The sequence below is a fragment of the Muntiacus reevesi genome, chromosome 18 (assembly GCF_963930625.1).
Source record: "Muntiacus reevesi chromosome 18, mMunRee1.1, whole genome shotgun sequence".
NCBI lineage: Eukaryota > Metazoa > Chordata > Mammalia > Artiodactyla > Cervidae > Muntiacus > Muntiacus reevesi.
In genome coordinates this window covers 42,007,088-42,028,078 of record NC_089266.1, presented here as the reverse complement: position 1 = coordinate 42,028,078, position 20,991 = coordinate 42,007,088, and the positions used below count along the sequence as shown (strand labels likewise).

The 20,991-nt window shown below is 39.8% G+C and overlaps 1 protein-coding gene across 1 annotated transcript in view; it reads left to right on the top strand.

The window, feature by feature from the left end:
• The window catches only part of NLK (nemo like kinase), a 123,490-nt gene extending 103,030 nt beyond the window's left edge, over window positions 1-20,460 (top strand). The window contains exons 7-11 of the mRNA XM_065909059.1: window positions 1,777-1,878; window positions 8,083-8,169; window positions 15,572-15,770; window positions 16,690-16,783; window positions 18,680-20,460. Of these exons, the coding sequence (XP_065765131.1) occupies window positions 1,777-1,878; window positions 8,083-8,169; window positions 15,572-15,770; window positions 16,690-16,783; window positions 18,680-18,734 (537 nt within the window). The 3' untranslated portion in view covers window positions 18,735-20,460. The remainder of the gene's footprint in view (window positions 1-1,776; window positions 1,879-8,082; window positions 8,170-15,571; window positions 15,771-16,689; window positions 16,784-18,679) is intronic.
• Window positions 20,461-20,991: the final 531 nt, after the last annotated feature.

Here is a 20,991-nt window from a genome sequence, read left to right as displayed (position 1 = left end):
ATCCACTTTATTACTCAATTTCTTTAGAAAGGAGAGTTTAACAGCCTTACCTATAAGACGACGTGTCACATATGGACATAAGCTGCCATACAGAAGAGCTTAAGTAGGGACTCCCTGGTGGTACGGAGGGTAAGAATCCATCTGCTAATGCAGGAGACACGGGTTTGATCACTGATCAGGAAGATTCCACATGCCTCGGAGCAACAAAAACTCATGCGCCACAACTACCGAGCCCACAGTCTAGAACCCAAGAGCTGCAACTACTGAAGCCCATGCACCTGGAGCCTGTGCTCTGCAACAAGAGAAGCCTGAGCACCACGACTGGGGCGTAGCCCCCACTCTCCACAGCTGGAGAAAACCCGTGCACAGCAAGGAAGACCCAGTGCTGAAAAGAATGTACAAAGGGAAATGTGAAGCAACCAGAACGGGGTTCAAATATCTCATTTTCTAGAGAAATAACATCGGTCTTGAGTTTTTCAGTCTGATGTAGCCACTAAAGGAGAACTCACATCTATCAGTCACCATTGTATTTTGGAGTGAGAAATCAAAATCTATAATGAAAACAGTCTAACTTACAAATGGAAGTATTAATAGATATTTGCTGTAGCATTTTCTCTTTGAGAAATAAATGTCCTATGTGCTGTAGTATCAGCAGACTTCACTAAAACGTTTCTTATCCATAGATCTGAGCCATTTTAATAATTTATTTTTGGCTGTACTGGGTCTTCATTGCTGCATGGACTTTTTTTCTAGTTGTGGCGAGCAAGGACTTCTCTTTGCGGTGGCTTCTCTTGTTGCAGAACCCGGGCTCTAGAGCACAGACTCAACAGTTGTGGCACACAGACTTAGGTGTTTCAAGGAGTGTGGGATCTTCCCGAATCAGGGATAAAACCTGTGTCTCATGCATTAGCAGGCGGATTCTTTACCACTGAGCCCTCAGGGAGGCCTGGATCTCTGACCCATTTTAGACAACTTTCTCAATATTTCCAGTTGTTTTCATGAACTGCTCATTTCCTTTTGTGTTTATTAGAGGTCCAAAAGTATTGCCAAGTCACTTTTCCCAGAAAGCTTTTGCACAGAGATGTTTAATTCTATGCAAAACAAGCCACTTGAGAAACTCCATTATCCTGGAGGGCAGTGATACTGAGGGCCACCCCGTGGTTTAGTTAAGTGCAGGAAATAGTGCTTTATATTTGGAAATCCCAGACCTAGGAGAAGAAGTTTTCTCTATGTAAGAATTTTCCATTCTGGAAGAATTAGAATGAGATGTCATTACTAATTGGGTTAGAATAATCATAGCACTTACAGAAAATTGTTAAGGCAGTTTGCTATCTACAAGGGCTTGTTTGTGAGAAGACTGTTTTTTTGGTCTCTTTTATTGTGCCCAGCTAGCTAGACGTGGCCTTACACAGTGTCACAGTTTTCTGGGCACCACAGTTTTTCACCAGTGTAAAAGATTATGTGTGGTGTGAAGACACACAGCAGGCACATACAGACTCATAAATTACTGTCACCTTGGGATACCATGGTGGCCAAAACTGTTCTCTTTATTTCTGTCATATAAATCCCAACCGAACATTTTTCTGTTTTTTTGTTGTTTTTTTTTTAAATAGTCCAGAAAGTGAAAATAGAGGCTCCTACCAGTTAATCTGGAACTTTCCTAAGTTTTCTGCTCCCCTCCATATTTGGTCCTCATCTCTCAGGCTATGACATAAGAGTAATGAAAGGTTGTTTCCATGAGCTTACTAACCATCTGTATTTCCTGTTTGTTCGTAGTTGGATTTGATCACAGATCTCTTGGGCACACCATCACTGGAAGCAATGAGGACGGCTTGTGAAGGCGCTAAGGCACACATACTCAGGGGTCCTCATAAACAGGTGAGAGGAGACAGAGGGGTCCTATATTTGGTCACCACCTGTTTGGGCAGTTTCCCTCCCACAGAATAACGAGACGAGAATGTTTAAACAAAAACATTACATGTAGGTTTTATTAATTTTTTTATGTCATGGCCATAGGTAAAATGTTAAAATATTTGTCAAACCCAATAGGATATAGTAATTCCCAGTGCTGCAGGAGAAAGTATTTTTGTAGCACCTTTGCTAGTAAATGACCTCTGGTTTTGGTCTCCTGGTTTTTGCCATGTTGGGGACAAGTTACCAGGGGTGGAGCCTTGACCTCAGTATCATAACCTGGTATATGTGTATCAAGCTGTTGTTTATCATGTACTGAGCCAAAATATCCGGTATCTCTTATTCCAGCCAGGAATGTGAAGCTGTTTCTATTGCACTCTTGCCACTAACACAGAATCAGATGTGAATGTTGTTAGAAAAGAAGTATGAAGAGAGATTGCCAGATTTGCACTGATCAATATTACTTGCAACCAGCCAAGTCACTGCTGAGAAAGATGAGATGGTTATTATTTCCACCCTGTTGATCTAACAGCATTTTTTAGAAGCACTTTCCTAATCTTCTTTGGACAAAACAGCTTAATGATGTGAAGAGTGAGTAAGGGGAATACTTTTCCTAGGAACAACAAACCGAGACAGAGGGGAGAAGGCCTGACCAGGGAGCCTCAGCAACTCTTCCCTAGACTTTGCCTGCTTTCTTTTATAATGGGCATTGAGATGATCTGATTGATCGTTAGAAGATCTGGTTGACGTAACTGATAGACCAAGTGACAGATGGAGTTTGGCAGGCCTCAGATTACCTGCCGGACATTTGATCAAGGCATTGCCTTTACTTTAGCGTTCCCTGTCTATGATTCTGGTGTGAATCTGGAGCTTCCATTTTCACAGGTGAAAAAGGCAGTGGATAAAACGTGTTATCTTCTAAAACTAGCCCAAGCTAGTCATTGTAGATTTACTACTAGAAATGTAGGTCCTCGTGTTTTAAGTAGCCCCCTGCTGGTTACATCTTTCTGAAATGATGGGGGCGCTAACTCCCTTAGAAGAGCACAGTCTCAACCTAGAGGAAGGTTCTGTATTAAAAGAAAGATGTAACGAGATCTGTTACGTTCAATTTACTGGCCAGTATCAGGGGTATTAAACTAGTTTATCAATACCTGGCATATATACCTTCAAAGCAGATTTTTTAAAAATTTTGTTTGTATATTTGCAAGTAAATATGGGTACATGTAAAGTAAAAATTGTACAGAGTTAGTCATTCTCAGCTCCCCTACATCATCCTAGTCTCCTCTGGATTAATTTGAGAATATCTTTCCAGACATTTTTCTGTGCCTTTACATATATTTGTACAAACAGAAATATATACTATTGTTTGTTGGGATTTTTTAAAAAATACACATATACAGAAGGAAAACCTCATTGGCTATCTTCTTAAAGTCACAGATTACTGCCTCAAATTAATATACTTATGTTGGTTGATTAATATACATCCTTCCAGGTGGTTTATCAGTCAGGATTCTTTCCACTGAAACTCAGTTAAAGCTGACTGAAGTCAAAAAGGATATGTAATTTAGGGCTCATATAACTGAAAAATCTTGAGCTACCACTGACTTTGGGCTCTGTTGGATTCAAGTAGTCAAATGATATTTCATACCAGGAATCTGCCTCTCTTCTGTTCTGTTTTCCTGTATTTTGGCTTCATTTTCAGACAGGCTTTCCCCTGTGAGTTGGCCAAAATGGAGCCAATAATCTAGGCCTACATTCTATTAGCATATCAATCCTTCAGGAAAGAGCTTTCCCAGATAGATTAATAAAAATATTTGGAGGGTCTCTGGTTCTGTTAGGAATGTACTTGGTCATGAGGAATAGAAAACCTTGCTTGTGTGTTAGTCACTTAGTCATGTCCAACTCTTTGCGACCCTATAGACTGTAACCTGCTAGGCTCCTCTGTCTATGGATTTCTCCAGGCAAGAATACTGGAGTGGGTTGCCATTTTCTTCTCCAGGGGATCTTCCTGACCCAGGGAATGAACCTGAGTCTTCTGCACTGCAGGCAGATTCCTTACCATCTGAGCTTTAGGGAAATCCCAAAAACCTTGCTTATAATGATTTAAAGAAATAGAAGTTTATTTTTTCCTCATATCAAAAAGTCCCAGAGGTAGGCAGATTGGTGATGGCATTGCAGCTCAATTATGTCATCGAGGATCTAGTTTTTTTCTTTCTTTTTTCACCTTTAGCATGTGACTTCATACTCTCTTGCCTATTGCCTCATAGTCACAAAATGACGTTAGCTTGTCCACAAATCATATCCGTATTCAAAGCAAGAAAACGGAGCAAAGAGGAAGCACTAGCAGTATCTCTTCCTTTTCTCAGGAAAGCAAACGTTTTCCCAGAAGCCTGCCTAGCAAACCTCTGCTTATGTGTTACTGTCCAGAACTGTATGGCATGTGGCCTCCCAGAAGGCAAGAAAGGCTTAAAAAAAAAAAAAAAGTGTCTTTTCTATCCCAGTTATTAAGGGTAGATGAGGGATAAAAGGATTGGGAGGGTGTGTTAGGTTAGCCGCCCATTGACCCGTTGACTGTTCCCAACCTGTTTTAACTATGTACATCATCCTAGAAGCGGTGGTGGTGCTCAGGAGAATACATCATTTGATTGGCCTAGCCCTCTGCCCATCTTTGCAGTTGGGAGACTGAAATCAAGCCCCAGTTGAATCACTTGATCTGAGAGTGAGAAAAGGAGTTGGGTCCCTTAAGGTCAGGAAATAATGGGCAGACAAAAACACTGGCATTTTCTATGCATTGTCTCTTTTCTACAACTCTTGACGTGAGTTTGAGTAGGCTCCAGGAGTTGGTGATGGACAGGGTGGCCTGGCATGCTGCAGTCCATGGGGTCACAAAGAGTCGGATGCAACTGAACTGAACTGAACTACAACTCAGGATCTCGGATGAAGGGAATCTTAGCTGCCATGGCCCAGGAGTCTATTAAGGCAGATACTTGTTGAGGTTCTGCCGTGTTGACAGGATTGAGAAGTCTCCTACCAGCCCTTAGTCCCTTTGGTCATCTCATAAGGTTTAGAGCTTCGTTTTTCCTCAGATTGTTCTCAGCTAATTGTGTCAGAAATAAGTAAAATATTTTCACTGAGGCAAAAATAGTTCTAGCTCCTGTCAGGGACTTTATCTTCCAGTTAAGAGAATGAGAGTACTCTCGAGAGTTCACGCAGCTCACACTTCTTATTTTTCAGATGGGGGTTTCTTTTGTATAACCCCAAAGTGCTCACCATAGTGCACTGCGCACGGTGCAGCTCAGTTCATGCTGCCGACTGAGCGCAGCTTCTCTGCTGCCAGGTAAAGACTGTCAGGAGTCTCCAGCAGGCCTTGCACAGCCTGGCTGACTCTGCTGTGGTGACCACACTCGGAAGTCTCTTGATAACTGTGGCATCGATCACCTAGGGCCTCTCGCTCAAGCCAGAGGCTCATCCTTGCTTCATTTTACTGGCAATTACTCAGTCATCACTGGAGCCCTCTTCATAACCCTTCCTGTCCTCGTGACTCAGCATGACACCCGCTCACTCCTACATGGCCTGAGTGACTTACAGACTTGAACAACAGAAAATGGACCCGTATAAAATGGACCCATATATTTTAGAGGGAGAAAAGTAATGTGTGTGAGTATTGGGGGAATTGGCAGAAACTTTTTTCCAAAGGAGATGTTTAAGGCATGTTTCTAAGCATTCTGGGCTTCCTCATGGTTCAGCAGTAAAGAGTCCACCCACAATGCAGGAGACGCAGGTCGAGAAGATCCTGTAGTGCAGGGCATGGCAACCCACTCCAGTATTCTTACCTGGAGAATCCCATGGACAGAGGAGCCTGTCTGGCTCCACTCCATGGGGTTGCAAAGAGTCGGACATGACTGAAGCAATTGAACAGCAACAGCTAAACTTATTTTTTCTCTTATTCAAATTGATTCTGTTGCACATGATGAGAAATATAAACTTCTTAGCATTGGCTCCACAGCGTGCAGCAAAAAAAGAAAGAAATGCAGCATTTGTAGTATTGCATCTTTCCTGTGGAGCCAATGCTAAATTATTGATAGTTATCGTTTGGGAGAGGTACTGGCATGGCTGAACTGACTTCTTTTTCTCTGGGCCTCTTTTTAACATGCATATAAAAACACAGAAAAGGAGAAAGTATATCAAATGACTGTTAAGGCTGAAATGAAACTTAGGATTATTTTTAGTGTATTTGTTGGAGTGTACTTCTATAAAGAAGAATAATATTGGGGGGAGGGTGAATTTGTGATATTTCAGGTAGCCTTAAACATCCACTCGTGATTTTCACAAATTCTCCATCCCATATCCATTTGTCCTCCGGTCATAAATTTTGCCTTCTAATTTGTCTTAGATCCTCTATTCAGTGACCTCTGGAACTGCTTGTTCTTATGTTTTTCTTAACCAGAGAGGTGTTAATCATCTTTGTTGTCTCAGCATCTAGCCCAGGACCTGGCACTTTGTGGATGTCAGGATTAGCAGCGATGTTGGTAGGTAGGCAGGTCTGTACTGGTGTAGTCTAATGGATGAGAGCCAAAAAGTAAGTCACTTACCTGAGTCTAGTGATGGCAGAGTTAGAATTTGAAGCTACATCTTCTAGTACTTATTCCAGGATTAGTATTAGTATTCCCTTCCTTAAGCTATAACCTGCCTCCACCACAAAAATGGAATGAGGGGTAGATTCACTCTGAGAGTGGAAGGGAAAGAACTGCTTAAGGGGAGACATTTTGGTCAGTAGAAACTGGGTGGAATTTGGCTGCCAACCAACACAAATCAGTGAAAAAGAGGACAACTATTCAGTTAAACCAAGAATCAGAATATTTCAAGAATATCAAATGACTTCATTTTACACAATAAAAAAATTCTTACAGAAAATATGTGTAAGTTAAATCATAAGTTAAAACCTCTTTCCCACACTCTCCACCACCCCCCCTCATCTTGACTAATACAAATAATTTTAGAGCTGCCATAGACTTAGATATTTACTCCTTGGTAAATGCACCAAGGAGTAGTGAACTGGTCTACACATATCTAAATGCCAACTTTCTATGAGTTCTGTGAGCATAGTCCTTTTTATCTGTAGTGATCCTATCAAGTATTGTACAGTTAGAACTAAACTTCAGAGATTGTTTAGTCCAACCTCCTCATTTTAGGGAACTGAGATTCAGACGTGTTGATCTAGTTAGTGAAGTAGAACTCCCATTTCCTTTTATCTCCTGTTAACTCATGATCCTAAAGAAAACATTTGTAAGGTGAATAATTACCCCCTGATGATTCTGAAGTGTCGTCTTGTTCTTGCTGGATTTTCCTATACAACTTAACTGTTGGAAGGAGGCAGATACATAGAATACTTGATGCTAGTAGTTATCATAGCAGAATTCTAAGGCTGTGATCAAGATACAAGGGGACCTTTCAGTGTCACCTGAGTGAGAGACAGAGCAGTGACACCATTCATCTGCCAAGCAGCAAAGTAACGGCTTTATAAGCTCTGTGGCTTCTAGGCTCATTAGAATCATCTCCCTTGCCTCAGTGCAAAAGGGTTAGATGCAGGTGTGTGGATATGCCTGCCCCTGATTAATACAAAAGACAATTATTGCCTGAGTAATCAGTGCTAAAGGCAGTACGGCTGGAACCTACAAAAGCAGTGTCATACTTTCTTAGAAGACTCTGTAATCTCCTGAGTAAAACGCTAAAGCTCCTTCAGCGTTTTAGCAACTTTATGGTAACGTTGACATAAGACATCGTTCACATGCTTATTTGCACAGTTTTTGCTTGCAAGTGGCCAAGGTTGTAAATCTTTTCTCCCATCCCTCGGCATGTTTGGTCTTCCCTTGCCGAAGTGTGTATAATATAAGGCTAATTAGGGGTTTCATATTTGCAGGATTACCTTTCAGTTTTCATAGGCTCTTTTGTGCTCCGACCTTCAATGGGTAATCATGCAATATAAATTATGCACTGAAAGTCAGTTGTTGCTTGTGAAGACTGGTTAATGAGTGGAATACTAACCTCCTTTGAGTTGAGATTTCTCTGCGCACACCTTTAGAGCTGGATACGTACCTTGTCATACATTGGCTGTATCCCACATCTACTTACACAAAGACTTACTCACTTATTTGAATTATTTTTTTGCAGCCATCTCTTCCTGTGCTTTATACCCTGTCTAGCCAGGCTACACATGAAGCTGTTCATCTCCTTTGTAGGATGTTGGTCTTTGATCCAGTAAGTACTGTTTGTTTTTATATTATTTTAATGAATTAAAAACGTGTTCTAGGAAAAACATCCTGGCTTTGAGTAGATGGGCAATGTAAATAATGACTTTTTAAAAGATAACTCATATAACTGAGGGCTGAAGTTTATCATGCTCCCCCATCACAAAGAAGTTCGAGTAGTAACACATAATACTAGGTGAAGAGAGAGAAGGAAGGGCATCATCCTTATTCATCTCAATATTTGTAAAAGGAGTTTGACACCAGTCTAAATTAGGGGAAAATTTTTTAGCATTATTTGAAAAAAAGTCTGCCCATTGTATTGCATAAGGAAGTGTTTACTCTAGGTTTTCAGTTCAGTTGCTCAGTTGTATCCAGTTCTTTGCAACCCCACGGACAGGATGCCAGGCTTCCCTGTCCTTCACCAACTCCTGGAGCTTGCTCAAACTTATGTCCTTTGAGTAGGTGATGCCATCCAATCATCTTATCCTCTGTCATCCCCTTCTCCTCCTACCTTCAATCTTTCCCAGCATCAGGGTCTTTTCCAGTTTGTCAGTTCTTTGCGTCAAGAGGCCAACGTATTGGAGCTTCAGCTTCAGCATCAGTCTTTCCAGTGAGTATTCACGGCTGATTTCCTTTAGGATGGACTGGTTGGATCTGCTTGCAGCCCAGGGGACTCTCAAGAGTCTTCTCCAACACCACAGTTCAAAAGCATCAATTCACAGAGTGAAGTAAGCCAGAAAGATAAACACCAATACAGTATACTAACACATATATATGGAATTTAGAAAGATGGTAACAATAACCCTATATGCAAGACAGAAGAAAAGACACAGATGTATAGAACAGACTTTTGGACTCTATGGGAGAAGGCGAGGGTGGGATGATCTGAGAGAACAGCATTGAAACATGTATATTATCAAGTGTGAAACAGGTCACCAGTCCAGGTTGGATGCATGAGACAAGTGCTCGGGGCTGGTGCACTGGGATGACCCAGAGGGATGGGATGGGGAGGGAGGCGGGAGGGGGTTCAGGATGGGGACACATGTAAATCCATGGCTGATTCATGTCAATGTATGGCAAAAACCACTACAATATTGTAAAGTGATTAGCCTCCAACTAATAAAAATAATTGGGGGAAAAAAACAAAAGCATCAATTCTTTGGCGCTCAGCTTTCTTTATGGTCCAACTTTCATGTCCATATATGACTACTGGAAAAACCATAGCTTTGACTAGACAGATCTTTGTTGGCAAAGTAGTATCTCTGCTTTTTAATATACTGTCTAGGTTTATCATAGCATTTCAAATGGTGGCTTTTCTAAATGCCATTTCTAGACTTGACTCCTCTGAGGCAAAGTTCATTTCTTCATTTATTCATTCATCTGAAGGGTATTTATCACATCTGTGCCAATAACTATTGTCAAAGAAAATTTTTTTTAATGGAAGCATTTAGAAAAGAAAAATTTTACTTGCCAAGAGTACATGGAAGTCACCAAATACAAAACATAACAGATATTAAAAGGGAAAAAATACCCAAAAATTACCAATTAGGTTTACACTGGTTTTTTCACAGTGAGAAAACAGCAACTTTCTCACTAATTATTAAATCCACAAAGGTTAGAACAAAGATTAGGGATAAAAATGATTTGTTAGAGAGTGTCCAGATCTGTAGAAACAGGGTTCTTTTATTTGGGGGACCAGAATGCTAGCAAGGTCATGCTCAAAATCCTCCAAGCCAGGCTTCAACAGTATGTGAACCGAGAACTTCCAGATGTTCAAGCTGGATTTAGAAAAGGCAGAGGAACCAGAGATCAAGTTGCCAGCATCTGTTGGATCATAGAAAAGCATGAGAATTCAAAAGAACATCTACTTTGCTTCACTGACTATGCTAAAGCCATTGACTGTGTGGATCACAACAAACTGGAGAATTCTTCAAGCAATAGGAATACCAGACCACCTTACTGCCTCCTGAGAAACCTGTATGCAGGTCAAGAAGCAACAGTTAGAACTGGACATGGAACAGCAGACTGATTCCAAATTGGGAATTGGGAAGGTTGTATATTGTCACCCTGCTTATTTAATTTATATGCAGAGTATATCATGCAAAATGCTGGACTGGATGAAGCACAAGCTGGAATCAAGATTGCTGGGAGAAATATCAACAGCCTCAGATATGCAGATAACATGACCCTTACAGCAAAAAGTGAAGAGGAACTAAAAGAACCTCTTGATGAAGGTAAAAGAAGGAGAGTGAAAAAGCTGCCTTAAAACTCAACATTCAGAAAACAAAGATCATGGCATCTGGTCCCATCACTTCATGGCAAATACACAGGGAAACATTGGAAACAGTAAAAGACTTTTATTTTCTTGGGCTCCAAAATCACTGCAGATGGTGACAGGAGCCATGAAATTAAAAGATGCTTGCTCCTTGGAAGGAAAGCTACGACAAACATGGACAGTGTACTAAAAAGCAGAGACATCATTTTGCCAACAAAGGTCTGTCTAGTCAAAGCTATGGTTTTTCCAGTAGTCATGTATGGATGTGAGAGTTGGTCCATAAAGAAGGCTGAACACCAAAGAACTGATACCTTTGATCCGTGGTGTTGGAGAAGACTCTTGAGGGTCCCTTGAACTACAAGGAGATCCAACCAGTCAATCCTAAAGGAAATCAGTCCTGAATAATTATTGAAGGACTGATGCTGAAACTCAATATTTTAGCCACCTGATGCGAAGAACTGACTCATTGGAAAAGACCCTGATGCTGGCAAAGATTGAAGGCAGGAGGAGATGGGGACAACAGAGGATGAGATGGTTGGATAGCATCCCCAATTCAATGGGAATGAATTTGAGCAAACTCTGGGAGATGGTGAAGGACAGGGAAGCCTGGCGTGCTGCAGTCCATGTGGTTGCAAAGAGTCAGGCACAATTGAGTGGCTGAACAAGAACCAATCAGAATGATCAAGCTATTTCTGTCACATCTTGTGGTACAAAGTGGATTTTTTGTTTGATGTTTTCCTTTTGTTTGTTTCCTTTGGTATGTGAGGTTCTTAGTGATCAGCAAGCAAGACAAAGTGGCCGTTCTTTGGCATAGCCCCTCCTTGTGGTCAAGTTCATGCCATTAAGGACAGTTTCAGCCACATAACTTGCTGAGTGAGCTGGTGATTTAGTGTCATTAGTTTGATGTTTTATTTGGCAAGTTTATCTGTATAGCTTTCACAGGAGACTTTGATTAATACATAAAGACCGTTTGTATGGTTAACAAAACTAGAGGCACATGAATTTCAGGTTTCAGAGGTAATTTCTGTCCACCCATAGAGGATTTTCTAAAGGCCCTGAGGTTAAATTTACTTTTATGTGTTGAGCATATATTACTCTCTTTATTAGTTCTATTTAGATTAGGAATGAGGAACCATGTAATTCACCTGTCCTAGGTTTTACCTGCAGTTCTTGTAGCTGTAAGGTATCCTCTTTCTCTGAGATCCCACATTTATTAATGACTATGACCTGCTGAGAGCTCGTAGTCTTTACAGCTCTAGGGCCCAATTTCCTAAGCCACAGAGTGGATGCCACGCTCATCTCCCCAGAGGCCTTTCAGATATCAGTTCTGCATGTGAAATGTAGTCCTTATTCTTCAACAGTGGGATTGTCACTCTTAATTAAATGAAACTTGTGGTGTGGTCATAGTTACAAATTAGATTTATCTACAAAAAGGAGGTTTGATTTATCTAGTAAGGAGGACAGGGTCTTACTGAACTTAGTTTATGATTGATTTATTAAGGATTCTTTTCTTTGTAGTTATGAGAGTTCCGTATCTAGCTTAAAGAATGTTTCATTCTGATTTTGTCCTGTTAAATTTGAGAGTTAGTGATACATTAGAAAGAAACGAGATTTTTTTTTTAAAAAGCCATTAAAATAGAACATTAACCATAATTAAATAAGTTTATTTAATCCATTTAGTCTGAAGTAGTTGATTCTTACTTTGTTGGTCTTGGGTTAAGCAGTCTATTACCTCATGTCTGCTCCTCGTGGCTAACTGTGGTGACGATAATCAGCTGTACCCATGAGTTTGTACCCCAAAGACAATAGTCAGGAGTGCCTGATAACATTTCTTTACGGAGCTCCTTGTGATGGTTCATATGGAAGACTCTATTCCTGATCTTTATCTTGTAGCAGGAGCCTTTAGGCAAATACAAGGAAAAAGCAGAAACAACCGGGGGATGATAAGATGAAAGGGCACTAGTTCTTTTATTATAATAATACCGACAGTACTGAAAAGGATGGAGTACAATAAATAACTTTAAAAGATGTAATTAACTGTTACCTCAAAATAGTGAAGACATTAAACAAATCTCCAGAGACCTTAATTTATCTAGAGACAATAAACAGTTGTAAGCAATATTTTAAAAGTACAACAATAATTATTAGGAATTTAGACAATTATTCACTTTTTTCTCTTGATGAACAAAAGCATATCTGTTTTCTAACATACACATCTTTCTTCATCACACATTCTTTTATGCTTTTTAAATACGTACTTTAACCCAAAGGTATTTGCCATCTTTTTTTTAGCTGTTTGTTGATGGCTGCTAAATAATATATTAATTAAGAGCCTAGGTATATTAAAATTATGTTGCCCATATATCCAAAGACCACATATTAACTCAATATTAGTAAGGTCTTAATGTTAACTAAGAATTAGGAGTTTAAATTTTAAGTTGACTCATTAAGTCTTTAGAATTTTTAGCATACAAAAAACAAATTTCATTTTAGAAATACATTACCTATTATCATTTATCTAATTTAGTTGAACACATAATTTTTCCAGTAGGAAAAAGTTCAAAATGATTAGGCTTTTTACGACGGGAAAATCCTAAAACTTATAGAAACCAGAATATTGTATTAGCATTATTTGTACATGACAGTAAAATCAGAAAGAAAACAGGTGGGTGTATTTAAATTTTTATTAACTATTAACTCATACTGATTTGTCCAAAGAGTCATCTTGTATACAGTTATGAAAACTTTTAAGTTGTTTATGAGAAATATTTTGCTTACTTTGTGGTCTAGTAATTAAGTAATAGTATTATTTTAACTCACAATTAATGCTTTTTTAATTTTTGAGTTACAACTTGAGCAAGAAAAAATTTCTAAAGAGGCAAAATACTTCATTCATAAGGAAGAATAATATTTTTATATCTTTCCATTTCTTTTTATAGCCTTTAACATGTTATTATTGTTTCTAAAAGCCAATTGCAATAGAAGTTTGCTCCATTTGATTTTAAGAGATCTCATAATATGATGTATTAACTCCTCTCAGAAGTATACAAAGTACATCCATTTATATTTGTAAAATGGAAAATTTTATCACTCTTATTCAAAACTTAGAAGAGCCAATTTTGATAAAGCAACAGAATCGCATAAAAACAAGTATCCATACCTATTACAAACATTGATCAAGAAACAAGATGTAATTAAGACATAGAGGACATAATTGCGCAACATCAGATACTTCAAACGAACATCACTATTAAATCTGAGAAATTGTGAATTTTTTTTTCACTTCAGTTTTACAGGATAGTTTTTCAGTGTTCATACCCTTACACAGTGACAGTCTCCTTTCTTTAACTTTGTCTTAGAAGTCCCGAAGAGACTTTAATTTGTTTAGAGAAATGAAAATTGATCATTGCATGCTAGGATTTGATTTGCTTTTGCTCAAAGGCTTTTCTTTTGTAAGGTGAGACACGTCAGCGAACCTGGTACTAGTGCACAGGACAGACAGACAGAGCGTGCCGTCCATAGTTAGGGAACACCAGAATCTCTCCAGGTGTGCATCTGAAATCTAGGAGATACCAGAAGCCCCAGACAAGCAAGACTAACAGTGAGACCAGGTTCCATCTGCCGGTGCACAGCTGACAGGGACCCAGTTTCTGACATCTGCCCCTGACAGAAATGACTGCAAGGTTGTATGATAAAACCCAGATTTAATCACTGCTGCCACCAGCTTGGACACGATCACCATGCTCAGTCAGAAACAGAAATAGACTTGGCCAGTAACCAGATAATGGGCAAAAGCCAAAGAGCTCTGGACCCCGCACCTGAGACTGGCTGGAGATGCTGTGGACTCAGGGATCCAGACCCAGGCAAGGTGTCCTGTCCTGTATTTTTTGGTTCTGACAGTAGACCTTGATCCCAGTGGAACCTCTGGGAATAGTTGGACTCATTCAGGAAAAAAGAAAAGGTTTAGTTGCTAAGCATGTTAGTGTCAGACTTCAGAAAGGCTATGTCACCAAATAACAAAACACAACACGCAGCAAAAGGAACAAAACTGGGTTGTAAGATTTACATTCAACTCTTCTTGGTAGATCAACAGCCGATTTCTCTTGTTACCGTACCCCAAAAGGTCATGACGTGCCTTTTTAATATAGCATAGCAAAAACTCAGAGATAACGTGTTTTTCTAGGGAATCCAGGTTTAGGGGAATATTTAACGTTCTATTATTTGAGGGACCAGAATCAGTTGGAGGATCCAGTTATTTCGGGTTTGAATGCAAATGGTTTTCTCTTTCTTAATTGTGTCGTGTGAAGTGCTGGCAGACTGGAAGCAGGGCAAAGGGTCAGTTTGTGTTCTACTCTCTACTACTGAGTCATCCTTAAATCCCTTAAAATCCACTTTCTCTCAGTAGTACTGACATATCCACTGAGCTACAATAAGGGACAGCTTTATTCTTTTTTCGTGGAGAAGCGAGTTTGAAAGTTTATGGTGTATGTAACTGGAAACTGGTACACTCAGTATTCTGATCTGAAGTGCCAGAAAACCCCAGGCTGCTGATATTCACACTGGGATGGGTATCAAAACATGGCATGCAGGCTATTAGCTGCTGCCTAACCCCAGCAGCTTTCAGTCAGGCTTTTGCTCAAGTTGATTTGGTACCCAGGAGGATAAAAGTTCAAGCAGCTTTGTAAAATTGCCACCATGATCACATCTCTTCTAAGTGCTGAAACATATTTAGAAAATACAACTGTTACTTAAAATGTAAATGTACCCCTTCCAAAGCATTGCATATTTAAAAGTCATGATATTTATCATTTTTGATCCTGCACACATCTATTTCAAGGTAGGAAACTTTTCAGGATTTTAGCAGAAAGTCATTTCTAAGTGCTTTCTGGTTGTGTGTGATGGTTTATAACAGTAGCTTCTTGTCTTAGGTCAAAAACTCCCTCTACTGCTATATTACCTGCCTCTAAATTCAATTATCCTCTTACCCTCAACCATCTGCAGTCACCCCTCTATGCAGGATGTACTGTAAATTGAGTGTAAGTTGTGTAAAGCAGCCACTGTGGCTCATGACAGACCCTGTATGGGCAGTTCTGTTTATCTGTGGTGTTGATGTGCTGGTCTCTCAATTTGATTTCAGTCCAAAAGAATATCCGCTAAGGATGCCTTAGCCCACCCCTACCTAGATGAAGGGCGACTACGATATCACACGTGTATGTGTAAATGTTGCTTTTCCACCTCTACTGGAAGAGTTTATACCAGTGACTTTGAGCCCGTCACCAACCCCAAATTCGATGACACTTTTGAGAAGAACCTCAGTTCTGTTCGACAGGTTAAAGGTGAGTGTTTTTTGGCCTTCCGCCAGGTGGGATGACTATAATAACATTTTCTGTTATGTGACTATGGAAAACTGAGGTCTGGATGATGATCAAAGCTCCTTTGTATGTTTATTTTTAAAAACTTGCATATAGCCGTTTGTCCAGAGTATATAAGCCAAGAAAGCTATGTGTGTTATAAAAACATTGATTTTATATCCAAGGGAAGGTCTGGCAGAGGAATGAACATTTTGTTCTTGTTTTTAAAGCTGATTTACTATGACTCAATATATTTAATATGTATTCACTCAGTGTGATTGCATGGAATGAGACATATTGGACTTTTTCATATAACATGCAAAGCTTCAAAAAGAATAAACAGCCACTGAGGGAATCATTCCTTAGATGATGACAAGAAGGGGATTTCTGATAGTCTAGTCATAAAATTTCCTGACAAGATCTCCTGTTGGGTGGAGGTTAATGACATCCAGAATTCTGAGTGGTTTTAAGTGTCTGCTGTAGGACATTTTAGAAAAGAATTGTCCCCAAAGTGACCAGCCTGAAACTATGTACCTAAATACCAACTCAAGTTTTTTAAGTGATTTTCAAAAAGGCAATAATTACCAGCAGTTTAGAAGAGTTCATTTATAATGCCAACCCAGTAGAGGCACTCTCAAATTTATACACTATTTTACACCTCCCACGGGTGGGATTTCCAGCCCCTGTAAAGCCACTTTGAGGGGGTTGGCCTGCATTTAGCAGCACCTGTCGTCTTGGTTTCAGGAAAGTTCCACTGAATTCTGCCTGAGAGACAACGTGTGTGTTTGATTTAACTAAACCACTAGGAAACGCCATTCAGATGCTGACTAGAGTTAACCCAAGAATCCACTGCTCCCAGGCCTGCACATTGGCATGGGCTGTATGATGTTTGTTTTCTCCACAGAAATCATTCACCAGTTCATTTTGGAACAGCAGAAAGGAAACAGAGTGCCTCTCTGCATCAACCCTCAGTCTGCTGCTTTTAAGAGCTTTATTAGGTAACTGTATGTAACTCTAACTTCCTTATTAGAATTAAAAAGATGCCACTGTGAGTTTGTTATTTAGCATATTTCTTGTTTTATTTAGATTAGATAACATGAATAAAAGGTCCAGCAGAAAGTCCCTGTTATATGAGTTTTGGCTATAGTCAAAAGCACATGTAAAATGTGAACGTGTGTTTCCACTCTCGCTTCAGCTCACTGTGGTTGCCTTGGCAGTTTTCCCCAGATGACCATTATGCTGCCTGATCAAGTGTGTGGGGATCTTCCTTCTGCAGCAGCCACTGTGCTGGAGTTGGACGTGGTCACCTCGGTTCCCACTGCCATCCCCACCACCTTAATGATAACTGCAAGCAAGAAAAGCATATGTTATAGGTGGACTGCTGATATATCCTATTTAGAAGAGAAGCCAACAGTCTGATTGGCTCAAGAGCTATAAACCTCCTAGAACCTAGCAAGCCTCATTCTGTGTTTGTCCTTTCCTCCTTCATTTCTTTTCCCTGACTCCTTGTATCAGTCATGGTCCACCAGGAGAAAGAAACCCACCTAGTCATACGACAGGGAAAATTTAATAACAAGCATTAACTGGGAAAAGATGGCTAATCACTCAAAGGCATGGAAGAGGATGCAGAGGAGTCCGAAGTAGCAAATGCAGAAAAGCAAGCACTCCCTCTGGACCAAGGGAGAGTGAACAGAAAGAAACAGAACTCAGAGGAAACCCCTCCACCCCAGGCTAATAAGATTTGGACCTCTTAGGAGAGCAGCTAGCTGCCACAGGAACACAGCATTGAGGGTGGTGAAGAAACTCTCAAAAGGGGTGGGCTGAGCTGGTGTGTCAGAGAGCCTGCTGGGAGCAGAGAAAGTTTGGGTAGACCAAAGCCCCTCCAAAAACAGAAAAGGCACACCGGAACCTGGAGGAAAGCCGCTTCCTAATGCTGCGGCCTTGCAGCGCCCCTCTAGCGCCCTCTGTTGACAAAGGCTCACATCAGGCCGGGTGGCAAAGGAAAAAGGTGCACTGGTCTGGCCGGGGTATCACAGGGCAGCGTGTAGGGGGCTTTGATCTGAGAGGCCACACTCTTCCTGCCCTTCTCCCACTCCTTCTTCCGCTCCTCCTTGCTTCTCTTTCCCTTCCCCTCACACTTCCTCCTTTTAAGTGGCCTGGATATAGTGTTGAAGGGGATCGAATTTACTGAATCAAGGTCAAGAATTTTTTAAGTCATCTTTCATTCCTTCCATGTATGCTTCTGTAGAAAGAAGGAATGAAGTTGCATTTTTACATCTCTATGGTTTTAAATTACTGTTTTAAATTTTTCCCTAAGAGTCAGTGACCCAGTCAGTCAGGTGTTTTAATGCCTTTCAGGTGCAAGTTATTCATTATCCTGGGCCCCAAGGAAGCAGAGTGACACCAACCTCCTAGAGTCTATAATCTTAGTTGGCAACATTAGACAGGCCTGTGAAATAACGACAAAACAGATCTGTGGATAACAAGTGTTAAATGATTATCAATTAAAACTTGATAAAAGAATGCTTATGAGGCTCATTCAAAATAGGTCCCCACTTAAAATAACCTTATTCTTATTCTGAGAAGCTACTTTTAAATGGATAATTCTGTATCCTTATTGTTATTTTCCCAATTGATTATAGGCATTATTACTTATAATAGCTTCCATTCATATTATGAAGTAGGCACCATGGAAAACACTCTACACAGACTCACTTATTCACCCCCATATCCTCTGGAGGTGGACAGATGCACCGTTAGAAAAGTGAAAAGAAGTAAAACTCCAGGAATGGACTTGACCCTATTTTTTTTTTAGAGGAAGTGGGGAGCAGGCAGCAGTGAATTGCCCTTTGTGGTGCTTATAGCCAGCTCACCGTGTCTCCGTTCTCTTCCAGTTCCACTGTTGCTCAGCCGTCTGAGATGCCCCCATCTCCTCTGGTGTGGGAGTGACGGTGGAAGATAATGTACTACTGAAGATGTTATGTAGCTCTCCACTGGAGTCTGGGATTTGCAATTCTGGAGGTTAATCATGCTTGTACTGTAATTTTACTAATGAAGTTTTAAATTAACAACCACTACTTGTATGATAGGAATAATATTTAGAAATGTTACTAGACTTTTAATCTTGTAAAGTGGTTGTGCTTTTAGAAGAAAAAATATTTTACCCAGAGTTGCACATGTTTTATGAATTTAGTGCAGCTGTTATGGCTCACCTCAGAACAAAAGAGAATTGAACCAAATTTGGGAGTTTGGGGGTTTTGTGTTTGTTTTGTTTTTTCTTTTTTAAAAATATGAAGTGAGATTGTTCACACACACACACAAAGGACAGTCATACATTTTGATATTTGAGCCATTCCTGAAAATTTGGGGTTTTCTAAAACAAAAGAATCTAGAAACCTTGCCTGCGACCAATCATGGAGCCACGTGAGCTGATCGTGGCTGCACCTGGGGGGTGGGGGAGGGGGGGCATGCCACCTAATGATCAAGCCCTATAATTAGCTTCTCATTAGAGCCGTGACGGTGATGTGTGCTGTCTAAAATCCAATGTTGTGGGTAGAGAGAATGAGTTTGTGACTAGGAGAGACTAAACTTTTGTTTTCCTTACCCAGTATAAATATATATATATATATTTAATCTATTTTTATTAGAAGTTTTTCTGCTCTTTCTTACATAAAAGAATCCCCAAGCATGCATCTTTCATGTGTGTAAATAATTCATTTCTGGGCTAATTTCAAAAGAATCCCAACATTGCTGTATAGAGAGAGAACTAGCTTGCACATTTTAGGTCTGTGAAATTTTGTGAGACTTTTCCTGCACTGGACAGTAAAAAAAAATAAAGATAAAAACAAATTTTAAAAAAATTTTAAGCCACAAAAAAGGCACATAGGGAATTATGTCAAATGTGTTTGTGTCCTTAGGCAAAGCTGTGGGAGTCTTGAAATGTCACAGTAGTAAATAACTTATTACTTTTTGACAAATTTTTTTTTCTGTTGGAACACTGAATTCTTCTGTGCATATGTATATATGAATACAAATTGAAGGCCTCTACCTCCTGGAGTTATACAACTTGGCTTGTTTACCTCCACATGCTGATGATGACTATTTTTTTTTTTTTAAGTTCAATGTGGAGACTTGAAACTTGAATGTCCCTTCCAACTTTTATATTAAAAATAAAAAGACAAGAAAATTGAAGATCGTTTTTCACCTGTACAAGGAATACTAATGGATCGTCTTAAAATTGGTCTAGGAAAAAACCTTGGTGTGTGTTATGGACAATTAACTGTTAAAGTTATTGTAAGTTATCTGTATTTAGCAGAGTATTTTCATCTTGAGTGATCTGAGCTGAATTTGAAGACTATTAATAAGTTATGTTTGGAAGTTTTAACTTCAATGAAGTAATTATTTGCTGTGAAAGAAACAAACATTGAATTACTAAACAAAGATGGTGCAATATCTTTGTTTTCTTTTTACGAGGCTCCTGAGAATCAACCCAACTGAAGCATTTCAATTCACTTGAATGAGAAACGTGTTTAGTATCAAAAGAGCCCAAGAAGACACTGGTGTGAAAGGTACAATCTCAGAGGTTGGTCAGTTACCGTGGCACACTTACTGGTCACTTTGTACAATGTAGATTTGAAGTACAGTGGTGAAAACATTAAATGTGACATTTGAAAAAGATGTGTCAGCCGTTTTATTCCAATTCCTTTATTTTCTCTTCAGTACAGCCTGCAGCCTGCATTTGCAAAGTTTTGAGGCATTACCTATTTATATTTCCATTTCAATTTTTGAGGAAATTAGCTGTGGGTTTTTGGTTTTTTTAAACCTTCTCAGAGACTTTAAACTGCCAAAAACATACTCAGAGATACTGTGATTGAAATATATAGAATTTGAACGTCTTTCCAGACCTTAGAGTCTGTCTAACCCAGTGGTTTTCGAACTTTTCTTAATCCTATTTTCATGTGAAATCAAACTCCAATACAGTAGAGTCCATTATATTAAACAAAAGTGGACTGCTCTGGAGCAACGGACTGCTCAGGGGGCTTGACCTCTCCCTCCACTTCTTACTGCCTCCTGCCCCTGGCATCCCAGAGGTACTTCCGGCTAAAGAAGTAGGCCTAGCTGGGTGGTGATGTGATCAAGACACAATGGCAGACTGCCTGTCTGGTACCAGTCTGTCATGTTAGACTGCCTAACTTAAGAACACATT